This window comes from Myotis lucifugus, unplaced genomic scaffold (genome assembly GCF_000147115.1).
Source record: "Myotis lucifugus unplaced genomic scaffold, Myoluc2.0 scaffold_116, whole genome shotgun sequence".
NCBI lineage: Eukaryota > Metazoa > Chordata > Mammalia > Chiroptera > Vespertilionidae > Myotis > Myotis lucifugus.
Window position 1 is genome coordinate 1150391 of NW_005871164.1, and position 16263 is coordinate 1166653.

The following is a 16263-nucleotide window of genomic DNA, read 5'->3' on the forward strand; positions in this document are numbered from 1 at the left end:
CACTATATATATACATATATATGTACATATATATATTTATGTTTATCAGGATTATATATATATCAGGCACTATCATTATGCCCACTTCTCAAATGAGGAAACTGAGGGCCAGGGAGGTGAAGCTGCACAGCCTCTAACTCCAACAGCTGGGACCCAGTTTACACACTAAAGGTTCCAGAAAGCAAAGATCCTCCCAAGCCACTTTGCTTTCAGGAAGGTCGAGAGTTCCGGGCGGAACTTTGTAAAACTATTGACAGCTCTTGCCCTAGTCCGGGTTCAAGGGGCAGCTCGGTCACTCCCCCGGCACTACGCTCCGCCCAGCCACGCCCGCCCGCTCCCCCCTCTCCTTCCACCGCGCCCCGCACCCCGTCTCCCTAACTCCGCTCCTCCGGGGCGTCCCCGCCCGCGCCTACTCGCCCCGCAGCGCCCCGCGCCCCTCCGGCTGCGCCCGCCCGCAGCGCCCCGCTCAGCGCTGCGAATCACGTGGGACACACCCCCTAGTCCGCCGCCGCCTCGCCGTGACGTAATCACGCGCCCACGCCGTGGGGCGGGGGCGGGGCCGCCAGGGACCGACCGGCTGGGGGTGGGGTCGGCACAGGGTCCAGCTCGGGGCTCCGCGGCCATCGCTGCCTGCGTGGTCCCCTCGCCTCGCCGCTCCGCGCCCTCCCGGGCCCGTGGAGCTGGGCGGCGTCGGCAGCCTCGCTCGGAGGGCACCGCGGCTTCAGGGGCTGGGCCTCCGGCCGGCGCAATGCCGGGCGCCGCGACCGCTCCGTGAGTCTGAGGCCGTGGCCGTGGCGCTGGGCGGCGGCAGGGCCGGGCCGGTCCGCTCATGGTGCCGCCACGACGCCTCCGCTGGGCAGGAAGGCCAGGTAGGCAGGCAGGGCCCCACGACTGCGCCCTGGGCGGCGGCCGAAGCGCCGTTAACGGTCCGCCGGGCGGCCCGACGGGGAGGCTGGCGGGCGGGCGGGCGCGACTCCGGCCGCCGAGGGAGCTGCCCGAGCGCCGCCGCCGAGGGACGTGGACGCTCCCCGGGAGGCGTCACTGCCCCACACTTGTTCCTCCGAAAAAGGAGGCGGGTTCCCCGCAACAGCTGTTTGCTCTCTGCTCCTGTGCGTTGCCATTTCGGTTTAAATGTCTAGATAGAGTGACGGGGTGGCGCAGGAGCCTTTGCCTTTACCACGTGAGCGCCTGGAAACGCGCCCCGGACTCACCACAAACGACTCCCTTTCGCCCGAACCCCGCTCGAGGTCGGGGGGCAGCGAAGCCGCGCAGAAGCCGCGCGTGCGGAGCCCTGTCCCGGGGTGGATCCCCGCAGAGGGGACGGGCTCCCCGCAGAGGGGACGGACGGGGTCGGTCGGTGCGGTTCACCGACGCCGTTTCCCGGGAGCTCGCTGCTGTGGTCTGTGCGCTGTGCGGAAGGTCGCTTTTTCATTTTTTTTCTGTGCTCTGTGCCGTGTAATTCCCTGATTACAGTTTGAAGTCTGGAGAGGAGTGTCAGTTAGGTTGGCCACACTTGGGCATTTTCTTTCGTTTGCGCTCATTTTAAGGACGGGCACAAAAGGTGCGATGACTCTGACTCTGAGCGCTTCGCCTCCCGTCAGGTGCGTTGAGTTCCTCGCCGCCGTTTAGACTCAGATCTGCCAGGTTTGCAGGCGCCGCTCTGGAGGACCTCGGGAAGGCCTGGAAGAGAAGGTAAACCGAGCCCCGTTAGTGACTGTGTGACGTTCAGACTGCAGAGCGGAACACGTGTCCGATGTGTCTGCCCTACGAATTTTCTCGTTGTTTTTTTTTAAATAATCCTCTCTGTTTGCTAAACAGACTGCAAATGGTGTGTGTGTTTATCATGAACCGAATGAGCGCCCAGAGCAGTGGCTTCACGCAGCGCCGGCGAATGGCCCTGGGCATCGTCATTCTCCTCCTCGTGGATGTGATCTGGGTCGCATCCTCAGAACTCACCTCGGTACGTGGCGCTGGCCTTGGAACGATGCTCCATTGTAATGACAGCATCCCTCTTCCTCTGTCGGATCTCTAGTCATTACTATCTCTCATGCTCACTGAAAGCTGCCTTTTGAATATAGTTGAATTATTTATGTTTTCTTTGATACTGAATTAGAGTGAAGTTGAAGCTGAAAGGATACTCTTCGTTGTTTCATACAAGTTTCTTGTGTCTTTTAGGGGTTGTTTAGAAAGCGAGTATATGCATATTTTCTTAATATTTGAAGGTGTTTCTCTGTGTGTGTGTGTGTGTTTTTCTAAGTTCAACTTATTTCTCTGTAAATGCTACTTTTAGGGGAACAACCTTCTAGGATGCAAAGCGATTTGTCACCATTTAGTAGAATGTAAGAATGCTTTTGGACAAATGAGTGAAAGTGATCAGAGTTGTAATGTACAGCTCACTGTTGTGCACATGCACGATTGTTGCATGTACATTTTTATCTGCTGATTTCGTTAAATTTTTTAAAAATATATTTTTATTGATTTTAGGGAGGAAGGGAGAGGGAGAGGGAGAGATAGAAACATCACTGATGAGAGAGAATCATTGATTAGCAGCCTCCGGCATGCCTCCTACTGGGGATCGAGCCTGCAACCTGGCATGTGCCCTTGACTGGAATCCAACCTGGGACCCTTCAGTCCATGGGCCAATGGATGCTCTATCCAGGAGCCAAACCAGCTATGGCTGTATTTTTTTTTTTTTGATGACCTATTGGCAGTATCATGGTATTTTGAATTCACAAGCTAGTTTTTCTCTCTACTTGTGCAGTTACTTTATTCTGTTTGGTTAGTGATCCCTATAAAAAGACAAGCAATTTTATTTTCAGAAATTACTGTATTTAAACTTGCATGTTGCAGTCATAAGGCTAATATACAAAAATAAACTAGCATTTATAAAATGGCCTGAAATGTCAGAAGAAGCCATTTGATACTGCTGGTCATCTCACATCATAGCTAAGTAAATAGTTGCCATTGACAGTGTATCTAATGAATAAATCAACTTTTAGTCTTTTTGGAATTAGGCTCTGGAGTAAAACAGGCCATTTATTTTTAACTCTTCTATTCCCCTCACACTTCTATAACCTTTTTTTTAAGATTAATATTCTGTTTAAAAAAACCTCTTTAATGTTGACAGAGAAATAACCCTATCTTTAACACGTTAAGCGCCAGTCACCAGTAACTGACACTATACTTTCTGTCCGGAAGACAAAACAGGCTGGGCGCTTAACCCAGCTGGGTGTTAAACTTTTATTTTAGTTTTAAGTAGTTTTGTTTCTTATTTATCAGGCAAGAAAATTTACAGCAAAAGAGCACCTCATTAAATTATAATTTAGCAGTCCATATCTAAGCAAAGTAAAAAACAAACACAAAAAATTTGTTCCTATTTTTTTGTGTGTGTGTCCCTATTTTTTAAAAAGTAAAATCTATTACTAAGAGGATATTTTATAATTTCATTATCCAAGAGCATATGTAATGTGTCTAATTCTTCAGTACAGATATGCTTATCAAACTTTTGAAATTAAAAATTATATATGTAAAAAAAAAATCAGCCTGGCTGGTGTGACTCAGTTCAGTGGTTGAGCGTTGACCTATGAACCAGGAGGTCACGGTTCTATTCCGGGTCAGGACACATGCCTGAGTTGTGGCTCGAACCCCAGTGAGGGGCATGCAGGGAGCAGCTGATCAATGATTCTCTGTCATCATTGATGTTTCTAACTCTCTCTCCTTCGCCCTTCCTCTCTGAAATCAATAAAAAAAATATTTTTAAAAAAGAAAATCAATCTTTTTATTATGGAAAACATCTAATATATACAGAGTAGAGAGAAGTAAAATGAATTTTCATGTGCCCATCATTTACTTTTAACAATTGTCAAATTTTGCCGATCTTATTAACTTCTGATTTTATGTAAAAATTCTTTTATATTCATCTCAAACTGAAAATGACTTAATTTTTAAAAATATAATCACTATGCTATTAACATACCTAACAAAATTAATTACAATTCCTTAAATATGGATATCCAGTCCATATTTAAATTTCTTTGGTTATGTTAAGGACATCTTTTTAGTTTAAGATCTAAACAAAAGATCACACATTTCATTTGTTATAATTCTTAAGTCATTTTTATTTTGCTGTATTCCCCTGCCCCCCTCCCTTTATCATGCCATTGATTTGTTGGAGAAACTGTATCATTTTTCCTGTAGGATGGATTACACTGTCAGTCTCTTTGGGGTGCTTTGGCAGAACCACCATAGGCTGTGTGGTTCAAGCAACAAACGTTTATTTCTCGCAGTTATGGAGGCTCAAAAGACCATGGTCAAGATGCAGGCAGATTCTGCCTGGTGTGGAGCTGCTTCCTCATTCTTGGTGGCAGTCTTCTCACTGTGTCCTCACAGGGCAGAGCTCTCTAGATTCTTTTTATGTGGAACTAATCTCATTCATAAGGGCTCTACCCACAGGCCCCACCTCCTAATATCACTATATTGGAGGTTAGTTAGGATTTTAACATGAATTTTTGGGGGACCCAAGCATTTAGTCCATAACACATTCTGGATTTGATTGATTGCTTCCTTGGGGTGTCATTTAACTTGCTCCTCTTTTTTATCCTATATAATAAAATCCTAATATGCTAAATGTCTGACTGCTAGACTCTTCAACCAGTCGCTATGACGCGCACTGTCCACCAGGGGGCAGACACTCCGACCCATAGGTTAGCTTGCTGCTGGGGTCCAGCCAATTGGGACTGGGCAAGACAGGCCGGACTTGCCCTGGAGCCCTCCCGCGGTCCCTCTGCAGCCCCGATCATGCACTGGTGGGGTCCCTTGGCCTGGCCTACGCCCTCTTGCAATCCGGGACCCCTCAGGGATGTCGGAGAGCTGGTTTCAGCCTGATCCCCGCAGGCCAGGCTGAGGGACCCCACCGGTGCACAAATCCATGCACTGGCCTTCTAGTTTCCTATAAAATGGTAGATAGGTGTACAGTCTTGATTTGATTCAGTTTCAGTATTTAGGAAAAAATACCTTGGTGGTACTGGGCACTTCCTTGCATATCACAACATGAGGCACATAATGGCTGCAAGTCTTACCATGGGTAATGCCAGTATGAGAACTATAAAGTTCCTTATCAACCTGTAAGTAATAGTTGAATATCCTTATGATTATGCCCAGATAGGGTATTTCATTAGAAGTGGTAAAGTGGCGATTTTTCTAAGGGCCATTCCTTCTGCATTTATTAGCTGGAATTCTGTAAGGAAGACTTTTTCACAACTACTGTTTGGTTATCCTGAAACATGGTTTATAGAAAAAATGTTGGATAAATCTTGATTCTTTTCCTTTATCCATTTTAAAATAATGTTGCCTAGCAACTTCCAGTGGTAACCATTGAGGGTTTTTTGAGTATCTTTATACATTCATGGATTTTTGTATACTTGATGTTTCAAACAGTTGTAGTTATTTCTTTTGACACTTAAAGTTTCCTATCTTTGACCACTAGGAAACCCTTCATGTTGTCTCTAATACCCTTTTAACATGATCTCTTTAATCTTTAACATCCTATCTGCTTTCTGGCACAAGATACCCCAGGCTCATCTGGTACATTTCCTGCCCTATACATGGATGTAGTCATTTCTTCAATAACGCATGGTTCAGATCGCTATCTGGATTCTAGAGGTGCCCATTCCTCCAGGGTTGTTATTTTTTCTGGGTCTTTCAGTGCAGATAACTAAAACTTTTTTTTAGGAAAGGAAACATCATGAGTCCATACTGATATTTCCAATTTAAACAAAGATTACATATTTTGTATAATTTCCTAATAACTTTAAATTTCATGCAGTTTTCTTCATACACCATTCCATTTCATTGCCTGTTACTTTGGGATAACTGTTCAGGCAGCGCAAAAATAGTTTCTTTTAGGAAACTTCCATAACCTTTAAAATGGCCTGTCTCCCTTTGCTATTCCCATGGTACCCTCTATATCCCTGTCATGGTTTTTTAGCACGTTATGATGTGTGCTCTCCTTTCAGGAAAGCCTGTCTTATTTTTCTTTAGCTTCTAGCATAAATACTATTGCATAGTAGGTTTTCAGTGAATGTTGAACAGAACTTGTTTTTGCCCAGTTATTCATGCTTTGTTTGGGTATATTATCTTTTTTTTTTTCAAGGCAAATACTGTATAATATTCAGAAATGAATCTAAAACATTTTTATAATCCCTTTAGAGTTTTCTTTTCCAAATGAACTTTTAGAGTTAAAAATCATGTAATGGCTTTGTTTTATTGGAGATAAGTAATTAGGTTTAAAGTCATCTCATAGTTTATGTAACTTTTTTCTCTCTAGTATGTTTTTACTCAGTACAATAAACCATTCTTCAGCACCTTTGCAAAAACATCGATGTTTGTTCTGTACCTTTTGGGCTTTATTATTTGGAGGCCATGGAGACAACAGTGTACAAGAGGATTTCGAGGAAAGCATGCTGCTTTTGTAAGTTTTCAATTTTAAATGTTTGTTGGAGACAGATGAGTTTTTCAAAGTTTAAAGATGTATTAGTTTCTTGAAGGACAGTCCAATTTTAAGTTGTTCAGTTAAGTGAGTGAACATAGCATATTATAAGAAAAACCTACTTTTGTCCAAAACTTTAAATGTATTCTTTTAATCACCTTCGTATCAGAATATCTTGTGAGAAATCAAAGGTATATAATCACCCTCTTTTCTTTATCTCATGACATCCTCTGAGTTGTTAAACATTTTTGAACTAGCCTAAATCATTTAATGTGGAGATGATGATGAAAGTAAGGAAGAAGAAGAATATCTGGATCTCTGATCTTTTGTAGACTAGATGATTATCATCTAATTGGTTATAACATTGATTGTAAAAGCAAAATTATTCAAGGTTTATTTGTTAAAATGAAAATAGCATATTTCAGGGCATGTTTCAGATGTTTGGCTAATCAAATTATGTTCTTTCAGTGCTGATTCATAGAAATAGAAACTGAAGTTTTGAGAATGAAGGATATAACACTGTCTCAATCCTTTTTTATTCTCTCTCCTTTTCTTTTTAAAATTGTGGTAAAATATACATAACATCAAATTTATCATTTTAACCATTTTTTTCTTTTTCCCTTTTTTGTGGGCTATATGTGTGTGTGTGTGTGTATGTGTGTGTGTGTATATATATATATATATACATATATATATATATAAAACAAAAGTTCCTATTTGAAACATTTTTATTTTATTTTTAAAATATATTTTTATTGATTTCAGAGAGGAAGGGAGAGAGACATAGAAACATCAGTGATGAGAAAGAATCATTGATTGACTGTCTCCTGCATGCCCCTTACTGGTGATCGAGCCCGCAGTCTGGGCATGTGTCTGTTACTGGAATTGAACCTGAGAGCCTTCAGTTTGCAGGCTGACGCTCTATCCACTGAGCCAAACCAGCTAGGGCAATTTGAAACATTTTTAAAAGTATATAGTTCAGTGGCAGTAAGTATTTTGCTGTGCAAACATCACCACTATCCACTCCAGAACTTTTTCATCATTCCAAACAGAAACACTGTGCCTATTAAACAACTCCCATGTCCCTCCTCCCTTCCTTCTCTGGTTAGTACTGTTTTACTTTCTGTCTCTGTCACTCCTATTCTTTTGTCCGCTATTTTTTGTGTAGGTTAAAATACTATTATATCTTGTCTTACCTAATGAGTACATTCTTGAGACATACAGTCATTTGATTTTTATCAGGGGCTTTTCAGTAACTTTTTGAGGTTAAGCCTGGAAGTATACACATATGTGCACAAAAATTTAACTTTTATGAAAAAAAGTGTGTGCATATATATTTTTAAGAGGAATATATAGACATTATAGAAATGTATATATATTATAGTATTACATGTAGGAATGTTATATGTATGTGAATATATGTACATTGTCAAAAATTTAGAAAATATAGACAAAAAATAATAAATTCTACCATTCAAGGAATAATTCTACCATTAAAGGAATGAATTCTACCATTCATTGACAGTATTTTGGCATATATCCTGCAGTTTTTTTTCATGTATGCATTTGTTTCATTTTTCACAAAAGTGAAATTTACTGTTATGTCCTGTATTATAACTTGTTATCATGAACAACTTTCTATGTAATTTAGTATTACTAGAACATTTTTTAATATTAAAGATTTTTTGAATGTAGTAGTGATAAATGTTCATTGTTGAAGACAAATTATAGTAACAAGAAGAACAAGAATAATCTATCCACAATCTCACCATTCTAAGGCCACTATAAATATTTGATATTTTCTATAGCTATATATTTATGTAATAATACTTAAAATTATTTATAGCAGAAATAAGTTTAGTCTTATAGTTATACCTAACTTATATCTCTGTTAGCAGTATATGAGATTGAATCCTTACCAAAACCCTAACATTTGCCAACTTGATTAAGTGATCAGTGGCATCTTGTTTAATATGCATGGTTTGGGTTACTCTTTCATATATTTGTTGCACAATAGAATTCTTTTATCAGTTGTCTATATATCTTGTCCATTTTTCTACATTGACTTTTTCTTATTGATATACAAGCATTCTTAATAGCATGGACTTTGTATTTGAATCTTGTTCTGTCACTACTGATTGTGTGATTGGGCAAGTTATTTAACCTCTAGCGACTAAGCAAGGATAATGATAGGGTAGCTGTGGGTATGAATAAAAGCCTGCTTATACACCACTAGCACCATGCTTCTCAGAACGTGGTCCAGCCGCTGAGATCCATTTAGGGAATTCTTGATTAATACTGTTATCATGATAATACGAAGATGTTATTTGTCTTTTTCACTAACCACTCACTCTTTCCTTTCCCTGCTAATCTGAAATATTATAATAGTATTGTGAAAGGAGCATACATTTTGGAGTTAGATTAACTTGGGTTTAATCCTAACTCTTGTTACTTAGATAAAATCTCTCAGTCTCAGTTTCTTTAAAATTAAGATAATACCAACCTTGCATGGATGAATACTGACCATTAGCTGCTATTATTGTTAATAATAGTTATATTCTTATAGATCTACTCTGGTTTTTCTATTCTTTTAAGCTATGACTGACACTAGTTCTACTTTATCATGAGTTTAATGGAATTTTTTGTCCTGTTATCTGTAGTTTGCAGATGCTGAAGGTTATTTTGCTGCTTGCACAACAGATACAACTATGAGTAGCTCTTTGGTAAGTGCTTCTTTTTTTGTCAGGAATGGAGCAGAGGGAGGTGAGCCATAGTGGGAAGGACTGAATAGCTTTGAACACCAAAGCTACATTATAATATATATAAATATTGGGTGCCCTCCATGATTATTTTAGCTTGGTACTCTCTTTCTTTAGGGACACCTGGAGCCAACAAATAAGCAATTCAACTACTACAGGGGAGAGAGGGGGAGGGAAATAGTTAAGAAGTAAAAATAGTGATGGGCAGCCCTTTGTCCTTTGTTTCTTAAAAGCTTTGTCACTTCGTGTTTATTATTATACTAGAGGCCCGAGAGGCCCGGTGCATGAAATTCGTGCACTCGGGCGGGGGGGGTGGGGGGGCTCAGCCCGGGAGCCCTTGGGGGATGTCCGACTGACAGCTTAGGCCTGCTCCCCGTGGGGAGCAGGGGGCAGCTCCTGCGTTGAGCGTTTGCCCCCTGGTGGTCAGTGTGCATCAATTATATAGGATTATTATCACTTAGAAACACATGTATTTGCTTGACACTGAGAATTTTTTAGCAGATTTTTCATTAGTCCCATAAATTTTTTAAGAGTGCTTAATCTGTATTAAGCACTTGTTTTTTACTCTGGAAATATAGTTTACATTCTAGTAGTGAGAGCATAACTTTGGAAAGGAGAAGGAGACAGATAATAAGCAGATAAAGTAATGCATTTACTTATATTAGGCATTTATAATCTCATTGGAGAGATAATATATTAAAATATTTATTTAGACCATCACTAAAACATTTTTTAATGTATTGTTCAAAATGTGGCATTTTGTCTGAGAAGAATTTTAAAGTTGCTCTAAAATTTAATACAAATTTATATGCATTGGCTTGGTTTTTTATTTGTCCGGCTTCTAGAACTACATTTGTATTCAGGGTAGGTTACCAGGTGCTGTGAAAAGTTTTTGAAGCTTAGGGAAAATGTCATCTCATTTCTCTGGGATCATAAGCATCAACAAAGTATTATCAGTTGTCTCTTTCAGTGTAGAAAGCAGAGCTAAGATGGCAGCCTACTCTTCTAACTACTCTTCTAATTTCTTTAAAAATATATTTTATTGATTTTTTTTACAGAGAGGAAGGGAGAGGGACAGAGAGTTAGAAACATCGATGAGAGAGAAACATCGATCAGCTGCTCCTGCACACCTCCTACTGGGATGTGCCCACAACCAAGGTACATGCCCTTGACCGGAATCGAACCTGGGACCTTTCAGTCCGCAGGCCGACGCTCTATCCACTGAGCCAAACCGGTTAGGGCTCTTCTACTAATTTTTGCTATTATCTTTAAGATGGATATGTCAAATCATTCTAGGCCAAATGCTGTAATGAAAAGTTCAATGTAACAAGAGACTACATCTATTTCCAGATTCTATAGTCTCTTCATTTACTGAATATTTTTTATTGGTGGAGTTCTATACCAGGAGTTAAAAGAGAAATCAAAGATATAAAACACAATTTTATGTTAATTTAAGAAACAGCTTGGTTGGAGAATTGTTTTTTAAATATGGATTATCTGAACAATTTTTGCAAAAACAGTTGAATTTAAAACAACTTAAAAATATCGATCTTTAGAACATGTTAGACAAACCTGGCTTAATTCTGTTGTCTACCACTGGGTTATTATATCTCAGCTTCTAGAAAAGTTATTTAAAATACCATTTTATAAGGTTGTTTCAAGGGCTAATGAGAAATGTATGTTTAACTGCTCTGGACTTGGTACCTGTTACATAGCAAGAACTGGTAAGTGGAGGTTGCGAAGGTGGTATAGTGGTGAGCATAGCTGCCTTCCAAGAACTGGTAAGTGGTAGCTTTTTTTTTTCTTATCTGTTAATGCTAAAAAAGTTTTCAGGAATTTTTGGTTTTAGTTGAATCTTAAGTAATAAGAGAAAACAACTTGGCAAATATATATACATATTATATAGGTGATTATCTGTTCACTGTCTGCCTTCCCCTTTGGACTATATGATCACTGAGGACACTTCGTTCACTCTTATATTCTCAGGAAGTAGGACAGCACCTGACATAGTGGGACTCAACATGTATTTATTAAAATAATGAGTGAAAAGGAATGGGAGGTAATCTGTTAATTGAGAGATGGGTCTGCTTTTATGACATTTAAATGTTAAGTATTATAAGATACAAATGAGGTATTATTACACTTACAAAGTTGAAACTGGTTCTTTTCTGTCATTGTACCTATGTGCATCGTTTGAGTTTCTCCTTTAAGTCTTGAAAATGCATTTTGGGAAAATTATGCTGTAAAAACATGGTGGTGAACAGCCATGTTTTGAGTGGTATCTGTGCCTACAAACCATCCACTTAAATTTTATCCACTATATCAGCTATTACATATTTGTTTATGTTTGTTTCTGTTTCTGGTATGTTCCAGAGTGAACCTCTGTATGTTCCTGTGAAATTTCATGATCTTCCCAGTGAAAAACCTGAGAACACAAATACTGATACTGAAAAAAGTAAGCAAAACTTAGAATTTCATATCTTAGATATGGGTGGAAATCTTAGCTTCATTCAAGCCATCCCAAAACTTAGTGATTTTTGAGATCACTTGGCAGTTGTCTGTTCACGTGGTATTGGCTTTGCCTGTAGTCTTCCAGAAGTATGACTGGAGTTTTTATTAATTCAACTGTAAATAATTTCCAAATACCAGAAGTCTCTGTGCTTTATATATATACTTCTTTTCTTAATGAACAATATTCTCTTCAACCATGCCATCAAAAAAACTTGATAGCCAATTATAGGAATTTTGCTGGTTCTGTGAATTTAGTAAAGAATGCCAGCTTCAACATAAGGCACAGTATTTATCCATAATGTTCTTTTGCAACGAATGGACCTATAGAGGAATATTCTGTATTCTTGAATGGAAACTAATTCTCATAAATTGATTATCTATGAGGGAAAATCCGAAGTTTTACTATAAATGTTAAAATAATAATCTAATAAAAGAGAAACATGCAAATTGACTGTACCTCTGCTACGCCCCAAGCCACGCCCACCAGCCAATCAGAGTGACTATATGCAAATTAACCCAACCAAGATGGCAGCCGGCAGCCACAGAGCTGGAGCAAGCAGGAGGCTTGGTTGCCCTGGTGATGGAGGAAGCCAAGCTTCCTGCGTGCTCTGGCTGGCTGTGGCCTCCGTTCAAGGCAACAAAGTTTCAATTATAGAAGATAAATAAATCCCAGATACCTGCTTCCAGCCAGCCTCCACTGGGAGCTTGGGTGGCTGGGGGCTGTGGCCAGCCTGCAAACAGCCATCAACCCCTCACCCAGGCTGGCCAGGCACCCCAGCAGGACGCCCCTCCCTGAAGGGGGTGTGGCCAGCCTGAGAACTGCCCTCAGCCCCTACCCAGGCTGTCCAGGCACCCCCGGGGGACCCCTACCCTGAAGGGGCTGTGGCCAGCCTGCAAACAGCCCTCAGCCCCTCACCCAGGCTGGCCAGGCACTCCAGTAGGGACCCCCACCCTGAAGGGGCTGTGGCCAGCCTGCAAACAGCCATCAACCCCTCACCCAAGCTGGCCACACCCTCACTGGGTGAGGGTCCCCACTGGGGGGCTTGGCCAGCCTGAAAACAGCCATCAGCCACTCACCCAGGCTGGCCAGGCACTCCAGCGGGTCCCCCACCCTGAAGCGGGTGTGGCCAGTCTGAAAACGGCCCTCAGCCCCTCACCCAGGCTAGCCAGGCACCCCAGCGCGACCCCCACCCTGATCCGGGACACCCTTCAGGGCAAACCAGCTGGCCCCCACCCATGCACCAGGCCTCTATCCTATATAATAAAAGGGTAATATGCAAATTGACCCTAACAGCAGAATGACTGGGAATGACTGGTCACTATGACACACACTGACCACCAGGGGGCAGACGCTCAATGCAGGAGCTGCCCCCTGTTGGTCAGTGCGCTCCCACAGGGGGAGCTCTGCTCAGCCACAAGCCAGGCTGATGGTTGCCAGTACAGCGGTGGTGGTGGGAGCCTCTCCTGCCTCCTCAGCAGCGCTAAGGATGTCCGACTGCAGCTTAGGCCTGCTCCCCGCTGGCAAGTGGACATCCCTTGAGGGCTCCCAGGCTGCCAGAGGGATGTCTGACTGCCAGCTTAGGCCCAATCCCCCGGGGAGCGGGCCCAAGCTAGCAGGTGGTCATCCCCTGAGGGATCCCAGACTGTGAGAGGGCGCAGGCCGGGCTGAGGGACCCCCCCCCCCCGAGTGCACAAATTTTTGTGAACCGGGCCTCTAATCATACTATAATCCTGAACTAGGCAGTTGTGTATATATACAGTTGCAGAAATCTTGTTTGAATATTGGTCGTACCTTAAACCTTTAAAACATTTTTATAGATGTAAACGTTTTTTCTGTTTACTTTTTTGAATGAGCAAAGCTGCCTCAGGTAATGATACAACTGGTTTTTCTTTGACTGTTCAAGTCTGATCATTAAATAATATGCTTTTACTAGTAAATTAAAATGTGACTTGTTGGATGTGAGGAGAAACGTTTAATGATTTGTACTATACTTTTTCTTTTAAGCTCCCAAAAAGTCTCGTGTAAGGTTCAGTAATATCATGGAGATTCGACAGCTTCCATCAAGCCATGCATTGGAAGCTAAGTTGTCTCGCATGTCATATCCTACTGTGAAAGAACAAGAATCCTTACTCAAAACTGTGGGGAAACTTACTGCAACTCAAGTAGCAAAAATTAGCTTTTTTTTTTGCTTTGTGGTATGTCTTCTCTTTATTATACTTTTATTATATGTTTGGACCTTGAATTTTAAGACAGTATACATATCAACTATACTATTGAAGTGTAAAATTTTTAGGTTGCTTAATCATGGCTTTAAACTCTGCTGCCTAGCATCATTGGGGAATTGAAGTATTGAACTTAAATGCTTGTCACACCTCAAAGAATTTAATACTTTAACACTACAATTACTCATATATTCAGAATTGCCATTGCCTCATGGTCAGAATAATGAATAGAGTTAATTTACACTATGCTATGTACATGGGCTAGTAAATATCCAGCTAAGAGTTTACTGTATATATTGATCTCTTTAAATAGGGGTTTAACAAGTTTTTATTAAATTCATGTAAATACGGTCAAATTTATTGGGATGACATCTATATATATAAAAGCCTAAGTGACCCTTACAACTGAATGACAGAACGATCAGTCGACCAGTTGCTATGACATGCCCTGACCACCACGGGGCAGACGCTCAACACAGGAGCTGCTCTCTGGTGGTCAGTGCGCTCCCACAGCCAACCTCCTGTGGTGGACCAACCTCCTGTGATCCCTTCCTCCCAGCCGGCTGGCCCCGATCGCCCCTATAGGGACTGGGCAAGACAACCCCGATCAGCCCCAATCGCTGGCCAGGCTGAGGGACCCCACCTGTGCACGAATTCGTGCACCGGGCCTCTAGTTGGTTAATAAGATCATAGAGGTTTCAAGTGTACATTTCTATGATACATGACCTGTATATTGCATTATGTGCCCACAACCCACAGTCAAATCGTCTTCTGTCACCAATACTTGTTATTACCTGTCTTGTTGATAATAACCATTCTAAAAGGTGTGAGGTAGTATCTTATTGTAGTTTTGGTTTGCATTTCCCCAATAGCTAGTGAAGTTGAACATCTTTTCATATATCTTCTGGACTTTTGTATGTCTTCTTGGGAGAGGTGTCTGTGTCTGTTCACGTCTTCTGCCCATTTTTTTAATTGGATTGTTTGTTTGGTGTTGAGTTGTATGAGTGCTTTATATATGTATTTTGGATATCAATCCCTTGTCGGAGCTGTTGTTTGCAAATATCACCTCCCATTTGGTTGGTTGCATTTTTGTTTTGTTGCTTCTAAGTTACTGAATTTGGTGGCACATAGTCTTTTATAGTATTCTAGTGTGTTCCTTTGTATATTTGTGATGTCTGTGGTAACTTCTTTTTTATTTCTGAATTTGTTTATATGAGTTCTCTTTTTTTCTTAGTGAACAGAGCCAGGGGCTTGTTAATTTTAATAATATTTTTTTAAAGAATCAGCTCTTTGTTGTATTAATTTTTCATATAGTCTTTTGTTCTCTATTTCATTCAATTCTCCAATTTTTATTTCTTTTCTACTGACTTTGGGTTGTTTTTGTTCTTTTTCTAGTTCTTTAAGATAAAATTTAGGTTGTTTACTTGGGATTTCTTATTTTTTTGAGATAGGCATGTGATGATATAAACTTCCCTCTTATTACTGCTTTTGTATCCTAGAAGTTTTGATATGTGGTATTGTCATTCTCATTTGTCTCTATATATCTTCTGATCTCACCTTTTATTTATTTTTAATAGTGACCCAATCATTTTATTTTAAAATGACCCAATCATTTTTAATAGTATGTTGTTTAATTTCCACATATTTGGGGGGGTTTTTACATTTTTTGCAGTTGATTTTTTTTTTTTTAATCTTAAGGATTAAAAAGAGAGGAAGGAAGGGAGAGAGAAAAATATCTATCGCATCCCAACCAGGGATCAAACCCACAACCTAGTTATGTGTCCAGACTGGGAATCAAATCTGCAACCCTTTGGTGTATTGGACGATGCTTCAACCAACTGAGCCACCCCAGAAAGGGCTGCAGTTGATTTCTAATGTCAAAGCATTGTGGTCAGAGAATATGCTTAATATGTTATCTGTCTTGAATTTGTTGAGGTTAGTTTTATGACCCAACATATGGTCTTTCCTTGAGGATGTTCTATGTGCACTGGAGAAAAATGTATAATCTGATGTTCTGTGATGAGAGGTTCTGTAAATGTCAATTATGTCCATTTGGTCTAATGTGTCGTTTAAGTCTGATATGTCTTTCTTGATTTTCTGTTTGGATGTTCTACCTAGAGCTGTCAATGGAATATTAAGGTTCCCATCCATGATTATGTTTTTGTCTGTTTCTCTTTAGTTCTGTTAGTAGTTGCTTTATATGTTTTGGTGCTCCCTGATTGGGTTCATATGTAGTAAGAAGTGTTACATTCTCTTGATGTACTGTCTCCTTTATCATATAAA

The 16263-nt window shown here is 40.8% G+C and overlaps 1 protein-coding gene across 27 annotated transcripts in view; it reads left to right on the forward strand.

The window, feature by feature from the left end:
- Window positions 1-730: 730 nt before the first annotated feature.
- Window positions 731-16263, forward strand: part of SLC35F5 (solute carrier family 35 member F5) — a 40178-nt gene continuing 24645 nt past the window's right edge. For 25 of the 27 annotated variants that reach the window (XR_002830440.1, XR_002830438.1, XR_002830439.1 and 22 more), the window contains exons 1-7: window positions 731-869; window positions 1602-1692; window positions 1819-1960; window positions 6326-6469; window positions 9148-9210; window positions 11620-11701; window positions 13763-13953. Coding sequence is in view for 18 of the 27 variants with exons in the window: in XM_023757867.1 (XP_023613635.1) it covers window positions 830-869; window positions 1602-1692; window positions 1819-1960; window positions 6326-6469; window positions 9148-9210; window positions 11620-11701; window positions 13763-13953 (753 nt within the window). In the remaining 9 variants the exon portion in view is untranslated. Of the gene's footprint in view, window positions 870-990; window positions 1693-1795; window positions 1961-6325; window positions 6470-9147; window positions 9211-11619; window positions 11702-13762; window positions 13954-16263 lie in introns of those variants that run through there. The other 2 variants (XM_023757870.1, XM_023757869.1) reach the window with 2 other exon arrangements.